The 15,539-nt window shown below is 26.0% G+C and overlaps 1 protein-coding gene across 1 annotated transcript; it reads left to right on the top strand.

The window, feature by feature from the left end:
• The first annotated feature begins 7,590 nt into the window (after nt 1–7,590).
• On the top strand, nt 7,591–15,526 carry LOC135923845 (charged multivesicular body protein 1b-like). The gene is made up of 6 exons (XM_065458821.1): nt 7,591–7,632; nt 7,686–7,783; nt 7,822–7,968; nt 10,260–10,328; nt 10,441–10,592; nt 15,120–15,526. Exons 1-6 carry the CDS (start codon nt 7,626–7,628, stop codon nt 15,244–15,246), a joined length of 600 nt encoding a protein of 199 aa, XP_065314893.1. The 5' UTR covers nt 7,591–7,625; the 3' UTR covers nt 15,247–15,526.
• Nucleotides 15,527–15,539: the final 13 nt, after the last annotated feature.

Below are 15,539 nucleotides of genomic sequence, written 5' to 3'. Positions count from 1 at the left end.
TTATTGTTGCACCACCTCTAGTTGGAATATTATATCTTAAAATAGTAGTAGTTTGTATTTGTAATAATATCAAAAATATACTAGTATTAAAAATTTAACTCAAAGCTGTTTTTCAAATAAGAAAAATATAGCTTTCCTAAAAACACGTAAAAAAGAGAAGAAAAGTTATCTAATTTATTACATCCATTCTGGGATAAATAATAAGATGTTAAATTTTTTAAAATATTTCTAAATAAATAGATGGCGTAAAATATTTAAAAGCAATTTATTACTGAAGAGAATCATGATAAACGTGCAAGTAAGTAAAAATATATTTTATTATTATTAACTCCTTTTCTCTTTTTACACATAGTATATATATACTATTTAAAATTAGAATATAAATGTTTAAACAAAAAAAACAAAAAGTAAGGTTACGAAAAATAAAAAGTAATATAAGTTGAATTTGAATTCATAACAAAAATAAATATTATTTGAATAAATATAAGTTGAATCTGAATTCATAACATTCTCCTTCTTCAAGTTGTTTCACAAGTCATCATATCGTTGGCTTGTCCCAATCGCTGGTTTGTTTAAATCGATTTTGCACGTTGGTTTGTTTAAATCGTAAGCTTGATATCCTTATCGTAAGTTGTCCTTATAAATCGTGACTTTGTCATATAGCTTGCTTGGTTGTACTCAGTTGTTATTATTATCATTTTTCAAAATTGTTATTATCATCAGTAAGTTGCGAATAATAAGAAATAATAGATCATCATATTGGATATAAGAATAAACGAAGAATTATAAATCAATAAGATTGTTATATAATATTTTCAGCGTTTTAATTTTTTGCGTTTTAGTGTAAGCGTTTTAATTTTTTTTTTGCGTTTTAGTGTAAGCGTTTTAATATTTAATTTACTTTATGCAATTTACTATTTATCTTATATTTTAAGTTATGTAGTCTTTTAGATAAACAGGTTTTTGTTTAATTCGGACAGGTCTAGAAATAGGTGTTATATCGTTATTATCAGTAATTTTTATATTTTTGTCCACACTTCCCTCCTTAAAAGAATCCTTAGAATCATTGTTAACAATTGTGTTAAAACAGTTTCTAATTCTTATTTGATCTAAATGTCTCCTCAAAATACCTTTCTCTGTCTTAATTTGGAACATCATGTCACTTTCTTAATGTGTGATCAGAGTTGTACAAAAGATGCTCAAAAATTTGAGCACGATCTTTGAAGATCGTAAAATTTGAAGATCTTAATTTTGTGTAACGATCTTCAAAGATCTTTATATTTATTTTTTTACCCCTTTATTAAAAGCCCAGATGTTTTTCAATTTTCATCAAGGCAGGAGGAGAGGTATAAAACATTAAAGAAATATTATATTAATAAAATTGAAAAACATCTGGGCTTTTAATAAAGGGGTAAAAAAATAAATATCATGAAGATCTTTGAAGATCGTTACACAAAATTTTTAAAAAATAAAAGATCTTCAAATTTTACGATCTTCAAAGAAGATCTTTTTATTTTGAGCAAATGTACAACTCTGTGTGTGATCATACCTTTGCACCATTTATCATCACCTTGTACTTTGTACCAAACAAAATCTCCTACGTTAAAGGTTCTTTTTCGTGGTAAAGTGACGTTTATTTTATTCTCCTTCTCCTCCAACGGTTTTAATAAGTCCCATTTAATTCTAATATCTCGATTAAACATTCTCTGAGATGGTGTAACTCCTGTAGTATCATTACGCGTATTTCTGTAATTAAATAAAAATTTGCCAAGTGCGATATCTAGGTCAACTTTAATATTCCTTTTCATATGTGTTTTGAACGTTCTCACCATGCGTTCTACCTGTCCATTGGATTGCTGGTGATACACAGATGTGAGCACATGTTTGATGCCGAAATTGTTGCAAAATTTTTCAAAATCGTTACTCGTAAAGTTAGTGCCATTATCAGTTAGTTTCAGGTATTCCATATAGCGAAATAGTTTTAAAGATTTCTTTTAAAGTAACATCAGTCGTAATATTTTTAACATGAATAATAATTGGAAATTTGCTGTAGGCATCGACTATTATCAACCAATTTTTTGTGAAGAACGGACCTGCATAATCTTTGTGTATCCTTTCAAAAGGTTTGGTTGCCGAAACCCATGGTTTTTGTATCTTTATAGGATTATCATGATATATGTTACAATCGTCACAACTTTTCACTTCCATCACTATGTCATTATTTATACCAGGCCACCACATGTAATCTTTGGCTAAGGATTTGATTTTTCCTGCTCCCAAGTGACCTTCATGTAATGATTGTAGTATATTTTTGAAGACGGAATTATGATTCTGTTACTTTTGTAAAGACAATCCTTAATTATACTTAATTCCAATTCAATGTTTTTATAAATATTATTCATTATAGGCCTGTTGTTATTAATATCATTTATGACTTGTTTTAATTCCATATCTTTCAAAGTTTCATCAGGAATTTGATTAAAATTAATAGGTAAATCCCCATATTCATTTATTATAGTGATATTTTCAATAGTTTCATCATGACATTCTTGTGGTAATCTCGAGAGACAATCAGGAACAACATTATATTTACCGGCTTTATACTTTAAAAATCATATCCTCCTAATGTAATATTCCACTTCTGGAGTCTTAAGAACATGGTGCTATTATCCTTAAGACCCTTGGTAAAGATGTGAACTAGAGGTTTATGGTCAGTAATAATTGTAAATTTTGTGCCGATTAAATTTCCTGGAACCTCCTTATAGCGAACATAATGGCGAGAGCCTCACGCTCAATATTGGTCTAATTCATTTCGGATTTTAATGAAGTTCTTGACGCAAAAGCTATAGGTTTTTCTTTACCATCTTTTTCAGTATGAAATAGTACAGCTCCTAAACCACATTTCGATGCGTCAGTAACTATCCCTATAGGTAATTCAGGGTTAAAATAGGTCAAAGCAGGTGGAAGACTAATCAACTTCTTAAGATCATTAAAACTTTTAGAGTGTTATAGGTTCCAAGCCCATTTTTCTTTGTTGACAATCATATATAGAGGATCGGCAATTTCTGCAAAATTGTTCAAAAATTTTATATAGTAGCCAGCCATTCCCAGAAATGTTGATAATTCAGCAGCAGATTTTGGTTCTGGCATATTAATTATTGCTTCAATTTTGTCGTGATTAGCATGAATCCCCTTAGCGTCAATATCATGACCCAGGAACCTTACTTTGTTTTTAAAGAACACACTTTTATCGAAGTTAGGTATTAGCCCAAACGATGATATTCTATCAAACAATTTTTTTATGTTGTTAAGGTGGGTTTTATCGTTTTTTCCAGTTATAAGTAAATCATCAATATAAAATATGACGTCATCCATATCACCAAAGATTTGATCCATAATCTGTTGAAAAATTGCAGATGAGGTCTTAAGCCCAAAAGGAAGTCTAGTAAATTGGTGATATCCCTTGTGCATAGATATGGTTAAAAATATTTCGGCAACTTTTATCAATTGGTATCTGTAAGAAAGCATTTTTAAAGTCAATCGTAAATTTCTTTCTTTCTGAAAGTTTAGCTATTAGATCATTGATTCGTGGTAGAGGGTATCTGAAATCTTCTAGAGCTGGGTTTACAGTGTCCTTAAAATCAGCACAAAGCCTAATGCTCCCATCATCTTTATAGACAGCGGTAACAGGACTTGCCCATTGGACATCATTCACCGGCTCAATTATCTTATCATGTATCCATTTTTTAAGTTCATTGCTAACAAGATCAATTTTTGAATAAGGAATACGTCTAGGCGGTATAATTTTAGGTTGGGCATCTCTTCTTAAATGTAACTTGACACTTGCTTTGTTGATTGGCCCATTAGTCAATTTGGATTACACTCTTTAATCAATTTTTTTATTTCATCTTCGTAATTAGTGTCAACATTTGCTATAAATTTATTTAAAATATTTTTGAAAGCATATGATCCATGTACGTCCCAACAAAGCATTTTTATTCGATTCGGCGACTACCCCTTGTAAATATTTTGAGATACCATCATAAGTCACTTTAACTTGAGTGGTGCCGATGATCTTGATTAAATTTCCGTCATAAGCGGTAAGTTGTAACTGGGATTTCTTAACATCTCTAATACCAAGTTTTTTAGCCAGACCATGAGGTATAATAGTATGTTTGGAGCCTGTATCAACTTGCATACATGTAACAATATCGTTCACTTTTAAAGTAGTCATAAATGCGTTATCTTTGTCATAGAGCATGTCACCAGATAAATTGTTAACATTGAAATCATTATCATCTTTGTTCTTTGTAGAGTCAACTTTCTCTTCAATAATTTCTTCAATATTCATATTATAATCATTGTTGTATTGTATTTGCTTTCTATTTTAATTGTCGCTACCTCTATAATTATTTGAGTTATTGTTGTATTGTATTTGTTTACTCTGATTATTGTCACTACCTCTATAATTATTTGAATTGTTGTAATAGGATTGGTAATTGTTACGATTTCCATCACCGTATTGGATCTGTTTTCTTTGATTATTATCATGCCATGTTTTATTTCTACCATAATTAGATTGATTATTATTTTTATAGCGATAGTTATTATAGTTATAGTTGTTATAATTATCTTGGTATCTCGAATTATTAATACCGTAATTGTATCTAAAATTATTATTGTAATTCCCATTTCTATTTCTATTATCATAATTATTTCTAAAATTATTTCTAAAATTATTATCAGGTCTAAAATAATTATTGTTGTCGTTTCTATTTTTATTGTAAAAGTTTTTATCTTTATCGGTCTTTTTGTCGTTATTTATATAACTTATATTATCATGACTTATCGCTGATGCTGTCTAACTTAATCCCTAACTCCACCATCTCATTTAATGTTAAGCTAATATTTTTACAAAATTTATATTTTATTTTATCATTTAAGGTAGATGTACGTAATTTTTCTTTTAATCTACTGTCGTCCGAAAAATTACATTTTTTATGCAGTTTCGATACTCTTATGTACCACAGCATGAAACTCTCAGACGAGTTCTGCTGTAATAAATTAAATTTATTAATTAAAGTGTTTTTATCTTGCACAGGTAAAGGGAAGTTAATTTTTTTAGTCACAATTTTAAGATCTAGTATGTCGGTATCAGAACAAATTGATTTAATATTGTCAAAAACCTCGTCTGATAAATTATTAAGCAAAGTATTTATTTTAATAGAGTCCGATCAGTGGCGTAGCTAGGTATTTTTCTTAGAGGGGGTCCATACATATAAATCCTGGGGACTTCTCCCCCAGACCCCCTTTAACGGGCCTTCGGCCCTTTTGCCCGGCCTTCGGCCGGGTTTATTTTAAAAATCATAATCACATCTTCAACAATATATAATAAATAAATGCATGAATAATATGTTATTATAATTTAGTAGATTTTTCTCAATGACTTTAATAATACTACCCAGAATAGTTTCAATAGTAATATAATATCCTTCCATAAACATCAAAACAAGAAAAATAAAAATATTAATGGTGAAGTCACTTATAAGTCTTTTGAACGTATAATCTAAAAAAAAAATTTGCTCTGGGAGGGGTCTAAACCCGAAAACCACCCCCGTAGCTACGCCACTGAGTCCGATAATGTGCTGGTCGAAAAATAACTTAATATTCTATCTAAATAAATCTCAGTAAGTGGTCCAACTAATTTAGGAATTATGTGTATAAACTCTGGTTTTATTTTCATATTTTATTAGTAAATCATATATATTGGAAATTATAACATTTTATATTTTAACATTTTATATTTTGACAAACATACAATTTAATTCGATGAATTCTCACTCATTATACACATAATGTTTGCCATTCAATAACTCAAAACAATTTATCATGTCTTTGAGGTTCATGAACTCAAATATAACATCGTCAGTACCCCGTATTCTAGAGTAGTTTACATCGCAGTTATAAGTCAAGTCGAACAATATATCGTAAATGGAAATTTCATAGGAATGTTGAAGAGTTTAAAAGCAAACATGATAGAAATAATATCAAAATGATTTTACCTTTTTTTTTCTTCTTTATATAGAAATTATTTGTACCGTTTTATAATTTTTTTTTATTCATATTTATAAAGAGAAAAAAAAATATTTTATTTTTAAAAAAAATTTCCATAAGGCGAGTTTTTTATGCCAAACATGGAGCACCATGAAGAGAATCATGATAAACGTGCAAGTAAGTAAAAATATATTTTATTATTAACTCCTTTTCTATTATATATATATACTATTTAAAATTAGAATATATATGATTAAACAAAAAAAACAAAAAGTAAGGTTACGAAAAATAAAAAGTAATATAAGTTGAATTTGAATTAATAACAAAAATAAAAATATTATTTGAATAAATATAAGTTGAATCTGAATTCATAACAATTACTTAGATTTATTATTAGTAAAATTTATTAAAATATTAACTGTAATATATTATATAACTGTCAAATACGCCTGTAAAAGTGGTATTTAACCTAATATTTTATAACCAATTATATCTAATAGAGGATTATAAACTATATGTTTACTTACTTTTTATATATAAATCTCTTATACTTATTTGGATTTGGACCTTAAAAATAATTTTAAGACGAGGCATGGTAATTAAATTTAAGCAATAATATATTTGATTAGTGATTTTAACTAGGCTAATAACAATATTAATTTGTTAATTTTCAATTAATATTATTTAATTAGGGTTATATAATATTTTAAATAATAAAAGTCAATAAAGCTTCAACTGTTAATGCTAAATTGATATTTAGTGAGTGATATTAATATTCTATTTTTAACACAGAATTTTATTGCAAGATGACATAGTGAAAATATAATTTATAAGTATTAATCTAATCTAATAATTAAAATAGTATTCATTTAAGAATTATTTAGATAGACTTATTAATTTTTAAATTATAAAATTAAATCTATATATCAATAGAATTATAAAAGAAATCATTTAGTGGGCAATCAAAAAAATTTATTTTTAGTTCAAGGAAATATTAAGGAGCCATCAAAAAAAATTTTTTTTTGCTTCAGGGGGCTATTCAAGTCAGGGGGCTCGAGCCCCTGCATACCCCCCTAGCGACACTACTGAACTCGCATGATCCTTTTAACAGAGCCGAATCTCTAAAAAATATAAAATACTCACACCTAATATGTGACAACCACTTTGTTTCCATAGCAGCTACATCAACCTGCTCTTTTGGACAAGCGGCATTAGATCTCTTCAAAATAATATCCAAACCAATAAAAAAATCATACCTTCCTCCATTTTATAAACTTAAGCAGAAAATCGCCGTATCTATAATTAGATCTAATTATCAAATATTTAAAACATCATGGCCCGATATCGCCACTTGATATTTTCTTTTATAAATGTTTTTTCTTTTTATAAAAATATACATTTGTATCAAACTTTTTTTTAAACTTAAGCTTATATATGACATATTTTATAATATTCTCTATATTATAATGTTAATTTTTAAATAATAATATTTTATCATATTTGTATAAACACTACTCATAACATAAGGTTTACCAACTGATAAGAAAATTTGTTTTCATACATTCATCTAAATGGACAGTAAGAAATATTTCTATAGCTATATTTAATCATAAATTAAAAATTTTTTTTAGAATATTTGTTCAACCTAAGGTTTGCATCAAAAGAACTTTTAAGAAGTGCCAAGAAATGTGAGAAGGATGAAGTTGAGCAAAAAAATAAATTGAAAAAGGTCTATATTATTTTATACTAAATATCAAATATTTAAAGGCCATTCAAAATAATAATATGGAAGGGGCAAAAATATATGCTGAAACAGCCATTAGGAAAAAAAATGAAGCTTTGAATTATATGAGAATGAGTGCTCGAATAGATGCTGTAAGCACTAGAGTACAAACTGCTACTGCAATGAAGAAAGTAAACTTTATTTTGATATTATATTAAAAAAAGAGGTACTATCATTTTTTTTTACTGTTAACAGTTTTGGCCAATATCTGGCCTTTATAAAAAAATAAGAAAATAGACTATTTTTTTTAAAAATAGTATTTTATAATTACAATATAAATATTGATGTTGTGTAACTAGTTAATTTAGGAAAAAATATAATGATTACTAGTTACCTTTTAAGTATAAATAGCAGTTGTAACTAACTTTTTGCAACACTAAAAATATTGATGAAATAAATTATGAACCTGAGATTCTTAGTGAAAGTTTAGAAAATTAAATTTGAGTCTAAAAACAGGGAAATTAGAGCAGTCACTTTTATTATTTTATTTAAAAAAATGACCTAAAAAAGTAATAATTTTTACCATAACTTATAAAAATATATTTATATTATACTGCAAAACAATTTCTTTGCAAAATTTTATCAAAATTTTTATTATATTTCGGGGTAAAATAATTTTGTATCTGCCTATATCAGTAAAAAAAAAGTTGTGCCCAATACCAATTAATACCTAGGTGTGTCTTTATTATTAAATAATTTTCTTAACCATTCAATAATCTTATGGGGGCTGTCATCAAGTATGTTAAAATGAATATTACTGGAAATGATTATTTATTATGTTCTCAAATCTTCATTAAATTTATCTTAGAATATATATATACAAAATTTTCTTAATTTATTTTATGTTCAGTAGTTTTTAAGAACATAAGCTATTTGTGATGGACTTGAATCTGTCAAACTCTATTATAAAGAATTTATTTTTAAATTCCAAATTTTTTAGAAGAATTAACATTATTGATGAGTGTCAAAACTTATATCAATATTTAAATCTAGTATTATATTATTTCATTTCTTTTCAGAGATTATCTAAAAATTATGATAAATATTTTTTTAAAGTAATATAGAATTTATCATGTTGTCGTCATCCATTGCATAAAATAAAATTTATCTGGGTTGTTTTTATAATAGATAAATGAAATTTAATTTAAATATTATTATTTTTAATAAAAAAATTGTAAACTAAATTATATAAAAATATTTAAAAATAGATACAGATGCTTTTTATAAAATTATATCTAGATACAGATACCATATTTTTGTGTCTAGATACATTAACTACTATGTATACTTGTAGTATAATAGAAACGAAATTTGAACCAGCTAGCTTTTATAAAACCCAATATATTTTAGGTTAAACTTAAAGATCCAAAAATAACTCATTTTGATATTAAATGATTAAATACTAAATCAATTTGATTATCATAACTAAGTTAATTATTAATAATGGGGGGGGGGGGTAACGAAATGTTATTTTACATGGTCATCTTTATGCCCAGTAGAAAGTTTAAACTAAATTTTTCTAGTAATTAGGAATTCTAATTTTTGCAAAAATAATTTTCTATTGTATAATAACTGATTACCTTATGTCGATAATTTACACAGAAAACATATTGTTAGATATGAGAATTTAGAGAATACAAATAAATAGCATAAATAAATTAACTATTAATACTTTATTAATTAATATAAATTGTAATTAAATAAATCAAAAATAAAACAGCAAAATAAAATAATATAAGAAAAATTAAAAGATTAAAAATTATGTTCGCAAATTCATAATTATTTAACAAGTAAAATATCCTCGATTATATATACTTTTCTATACTATTCATTTACATCGTTTATACTCAAATAATATAATAATTCGTTTCGGTTTTCTGTTTAAAAGTCGATTTGAATATTACTTCCTTTTTCTCGATTTTATTTCATTGTAAATTTACATATTACAACACATATATCTACAAAATTTAACATATTTATCTCTGAAAAAAATTAAGATTGTGCGATATATTAATATTTTAAGACAATTAAAGGCTCTTTATTATTATATAAAATTTAAAGGCACAAAATTCCAATTATCGTAATCATGTGGATTGGGCATTTTTTTTATCTTAAATAAATTTTATAAAAAATAAAAAATTTATCAATATTCTTGATATTACACATAAATTAATTATTGCTCTTTTATGTGTTAGAAACCATTAAAAAAAATATATGTCTTGAGTTGGGCATCTGACAGCTTACATAGGGCTCTAGGAATGCCTTACTGTATTGATTAATAAGGATTAATTTTATAATATTTGACACTTTTATCAAAAAATACCTCCTATAAACTTTTTATTCTTGAATCTCGGCATTCAATACCATAATATAAATATATATTTTAATAAATTCTATCAACAAATAATTATGAATCCTACAGGTGACTAATTCAATGTCTGGAGTAGTTAGAGCTATGGATTCCGCTATGCAATCAATGAACCTTGAAAAAGTTACAACTATTTTGAAAATTGTTTAAAATATTTAAATTATTGCACTTATATCATAAGATAAAACTAAATTTTTAAAAAAATTTGATAAACAAAAATTTTTTTTCCTGCTAGGTCTCTGCATTGATGGATAAATTTGAGAAAGAATTTGAAGATCTTGATGTTCAATCAAAATGTATGGATTCTGCCATGACCTCAACAACCACTATAACAGCACCACAAGAACAAATTGATAATTTGATGATTAAAGTAGCTGACGAAGCTGGGTAAATTTTATTTTTGGCCATAATCTCCTTCAAATCTATATATCTTGATGGTATTTTGATCTAAATTTTAGCTTGTAAATTGTTTAGTTATTACAAAAATACCAGAGATGCACCATTGTTACATTTTTAGCCATTATCCAAACTTATATCATCAAAAATAATTATGTAATATATTGAAAAAAAGCAATTTAATTTATTTATGAAATTAATAAAAGAAATATGAAAGATTAACAGCAACTTATCTTTTCTTTAAAAATTGGTCTCGATATTTTTAAACGGTCCATCTCTGAAAACATGCTAGATTTTTTTCTTCAGGATGCACTGATATCACTTTTTTGCCGATACTGATTAGAGATCTTCAAAACCCAACTACCGATTATATTTTTTACTTTCAGGTTATGTCTGGTCGATAATTTTATTTCAGGTGGATCAGGTTTGGAAACATTTTTTTTTACAGTTTTAAATTTAATCAGTGATATCAATAAATCATGTTTTGATTGTATATATTTTTAATTTTGTTAATTTTCGATTTTTTTTTAATTAATGATCTCTTTACTTATATTAAAATTTGATATATAAATCTATATTAAAATAACATTTAAAAAAAAAGTAAAATAACATTAAAAAGATAATTAAATAAACAAAAAAAGACAAAAATAAGTTTAAAAAAAACATATGGAGGGGGGGGGGCGCAATAAAAGGGTTCTCAATGAGATCCGAGGAAACTAAAATAGTTGCCTGGAACACGTCATACTAAAAAAATTAATAAATTTTAATTTAAATTTTTATTATTTTGATTTTCGGGTTGGGTGGGGAAAATGGTTTTCTTCTTATGAGCCGGGATAGAAAAGTCTTTAATACTGATGCCCGATGCTGGTCCAACCGAGACTGCTCGATGCTTATATTTAAAAATATATTGAATTTGAAGAAAAAAAATTGATATAATAAAGGTGCCAGTATTTTTACCTCCACGCCTAAGATTATTATTAAAAATTAAGCTCGGTGCATAATGATTGATTTTTGTCACAAATTTTGAAATATTGGTAAAGCATATAGATGGTTTTAAATTTATACTAATTTATAAAATAGAGATTAGAAGAATTTAAAAAAATATATAACTAATATAAAGCTACTTTTTAAAAAGTGAAATAATTATTTGGACGACTTACTGCTGAATGCAGATCGAGATATTGACTGCTGTTCTTTTAAAGATCAGAAATGCGTGTTCAAAGTTGACATCTATTCATAAATATAAAAAAGTTTATCTGACTTTTGTTTCTTAAGATTTGTGTGAAATCTGTTTACGGTTGCATGAGCAATAAATGTTCACACAAAGTTAAATAGAAACAATTTAATAGGGAAGAGTAGAAATAGACGGAGCTAATTTAGGCATGTTGAACGAAGGATGATTGTATGAAGAGATGCACCTTGATGGAATCAATTGTATCAATGCCTCAGGGAAAGAAGGCCTAAGAGGATGAAAGTGATACAGATAACATGAGAATAAGTTTTACAAATAATTATCCCCACCACCATAGAAGGGGAGGAAGGAATCAGATAGGAAATTGTTTTACTCGGCTATTTTAGAAAACTGCCATTAAATAAAAAATACATTTGCGAATAAAATTTAAGCAATCATTGCCCAGCCAGCCAGAGTTCGGCAGCTCCGAAAAAAGAATCTAGATACAGATACAGATTCTTTGTTAAAAAATGTATCTTAGAAACAGATATTAGTATCTTTTTCAAAATATTAAAATGATACAAGATAAAAGATTGTATCTTTTGTTTAATTAGAGTATCTTAAATACAAGATACCTTTAAATTATCATTATTAATTGTTTATAAATTACAGTTTTTATTATTTATTTGTGAAGAACATAACATACACATATAATATGAATGAATATTTACATTTGCAATAATTAATAAAATATTTAATGATGAGTTAATTATAATAATCAGGCATTTTAATATTAGTAATAAACTTAGCATAGATAGAGAAGGGAGACTAGTATTTTTAATGGGAGTTAAAATATTAATTTGCAAAAGAGTATTTAAAATAGATTCATTAATTTATAAGATAATCAAATTTTTCAAATAATTTAGCATTAGATTGCCTTTTTGGCCTACTTAACATTGTGCAAAACAAATTATCTTTCAATTGGAGCTAAATTATATTTATAAAAAATTTCCTTAATGGAAGGATAATTTAAGCATTTATAATGTATTTCGACTTTCTTTAATATAATTTAAAACCTCCAGTTCAATGTTATTTGTATTATTGAACTCAGAAAAATTTGTTTCACTAAGAGAAAATATCATTTTCTTTATTGTTAAATCTATCGGTGTTATAGATTGAACTTGTATATACTCTGGTTCTACATTTAGAGCTTCTTTTATTAATATATTTTGAAAGTATTTGCTTTTATCATCTGACTTAATCCATTAAAATATGGATGTGATATTGATGTCAAAAAAGCCTCATTATATTCAAATCACAGGAAAATATTTTCTTAAAATCTATTGCCCATGCCACCTTAGGCAGCTTTTAATTAAGGTAGAAATATTGTAAACTTGAATATTTAAGATAACCTATGCCCGTTTTAACCACACATAAACAATATACTTTAATATGTTTAACAAAATTTGTGTTTAACCATTTATCATTTTTTTGTTTATACAGGTTCTACATAGCCTGTACGTTGTCTTTTTTAACTTTTATTTTTTAAAATTTTAAGATTTGGATGATTCGCGGGAACTTATTTCCATAATTTAAATTTTACTACCATGAGTGCTAATCAGAGTTGTTAACGCTCCTTTTTAAAAGTAGCCAGCTCCCGCTTCTACCTTCTCAAAAGGAGCTAGCTCCCGCTCCCGCTACTACATTTTTAAAAGGAGATAGCTCCCGCTCCAAGTAATGGAGCGCCACTCCATAACCGCTCCTTTGATTTTCATTTTTTAGAAGGTACGAGAAACAAAATCATATTTTTTATCAAAAGGTTTCATTTATATTAAATGATCTATCAAAATATTTATAATCTTTTATTAGCCTTTAAAAGTAATAAATTTTCTAAATTAGAATCTAAAAAACATCTATGCTTCTCACCTATGACTTGTTTTGCAATACTAAATAAGCGCTCCACAGGAGCACTAGAGGGAAGCGGGGTATTGTATTTTATAAAGATATTTTTTAATTCAGGTATAAAAAAAGGAGGTTGAACAAGTAATGAGAAAATTAAAATAAATATTAATATATATTTTAAAAAGCATCATATTCATATCTAACAACCCAGGCTCAACTATAATGAATTGCCCAAATATAATTATAACCATTTTAAAAAAAATTATTCAAAAATAAAAAAAAATATAGTTATCGTTTTGTATTTAAAAGAAAGGTTTTTTACTTTTAAATGCTTTTTTAGATTGAAGCTGCTCGCTTGAAAATGAAATACTTTTACTTAACCACAAAAAGCATTTTGCCCTTAAATTTGTTTGATCATTTGGATCAACATCTTTTAGAAGTTTAAAATATTTTGATGATGGAAATGGAAATTCGATTTCTTCTTCTATGATCTCTAAATCCATAATATCTAAAACTATTTTTTATTATATATCTATAAAATAAATATTAATATAACTTACAAGATTTTCCAAAAAATTTTCAATAGAGAAATGAAAAACTTGATGTTTAATATTTAAAATGATTAGATGAAAAACCAATATAAAACTCGGCTCTAATGGATAAATTTAAATAAAAAAAATTTCATTTTTATTGAATTTTAATTAACAAACATTATTAATATTTAAAAAATAATTTAATTTATACCTTAAATTTAAAGGAGCTAGCTCCCGCTACCCAGGAGGCCTACAAATTAAAAAAAGGTACATAGAACATGTATTACCTGAAGCTTCATGTTATTTAATTTGCCTTATTATCATCTAAAATTCATAATATTATAGTTTTAAAGACAAAATTTTATCCTCTTTTTATTTTTAACATTAGTAAATTAAAAAATGATAAATGCCATATTGATTATTTATTATTCAAATGTAAATAATATATAACTTGTGTAGTAAATTAAAATGATTAAAAATATACTTAATTTAATATTTTGGTAGTTTCAATAAGGATGATCTGTACATTAATTTTAAATTTAATATTTTGTAAGTAGTTTCCAATTTATGTTATCACACCTGAAAGGGATCAAAATGTTTCATTTCTACACCCTAGTTTATGTCACTTGTTGGGCAATTATTGTATTAAAATCTATTATTTCTTAGAATCTTTTGTCTCCTTTATAAAAATTTTATATTATTACACGGATTTATTTTTATCCTTGAAATAAATTTTTGGCCTGACAAAAGAAATTTCAGATCAGACCTGACTTGCAAAAACAGGTCCAATGCAGGGTTTGATTTACTGGCGATAATATTATGGGCACTTTTCTTAGTTTAAATCACAGAAAAAAATTTTTCTAAAAATTAAATATTAAAAATTTTTTATCCTTATATTCATTTTTTTTAAAGAATCGAACTAAAAATGGAACTACCCGGACAATTAAGCACTAGTATAGGAACTGCAACCGCAACGGCTGCCTCATCCGTAGAACAAGACGAATTATCTCAAAGATTGGCAAAATTAAGACAAAGTTGAAAGGGTGATATGGATCATTTTTTTAATAACCAAAACATACCATATTTTATAAAGGCACAAATATTCGAATGATAATATAGTAAAGAGTTTTGATAAAATATTTATTTTCAAAATAATGTCTAAATTATTCTCAATTTTATATAATTAATTTTAATGCTAATTTTCCTATGTTCAAAATCTACTTGAAAAAATGTTAAAGCACTATGTATTATGCTAGAAAATAATATGTTTTTTAAACTCCTTTATGAATATTGATCGTATAAATTGGAGACGCATATAATATATTTACTTAT

This window comes from Gordionus sp. m RMFG-2023, chromosome 2, assembly GCF_954871325.1.
Source record: "Gordionus sp. m RMFG-2023 chromosome 2, tfGorSpeb1-WG-v2, whole genome shotgun sequence".
Taxonomy (NCBI): domain Eukaryota; kingdom Metazoa; phylum Nematomorpha; class Gordioida; order Chordodea; family Parachordodidae; genus Gordionus; species Gordionus sp. m RMFG-2023.
This window is presented reverse-complemented; position numbering and strand designations above follow the sequence as displayed.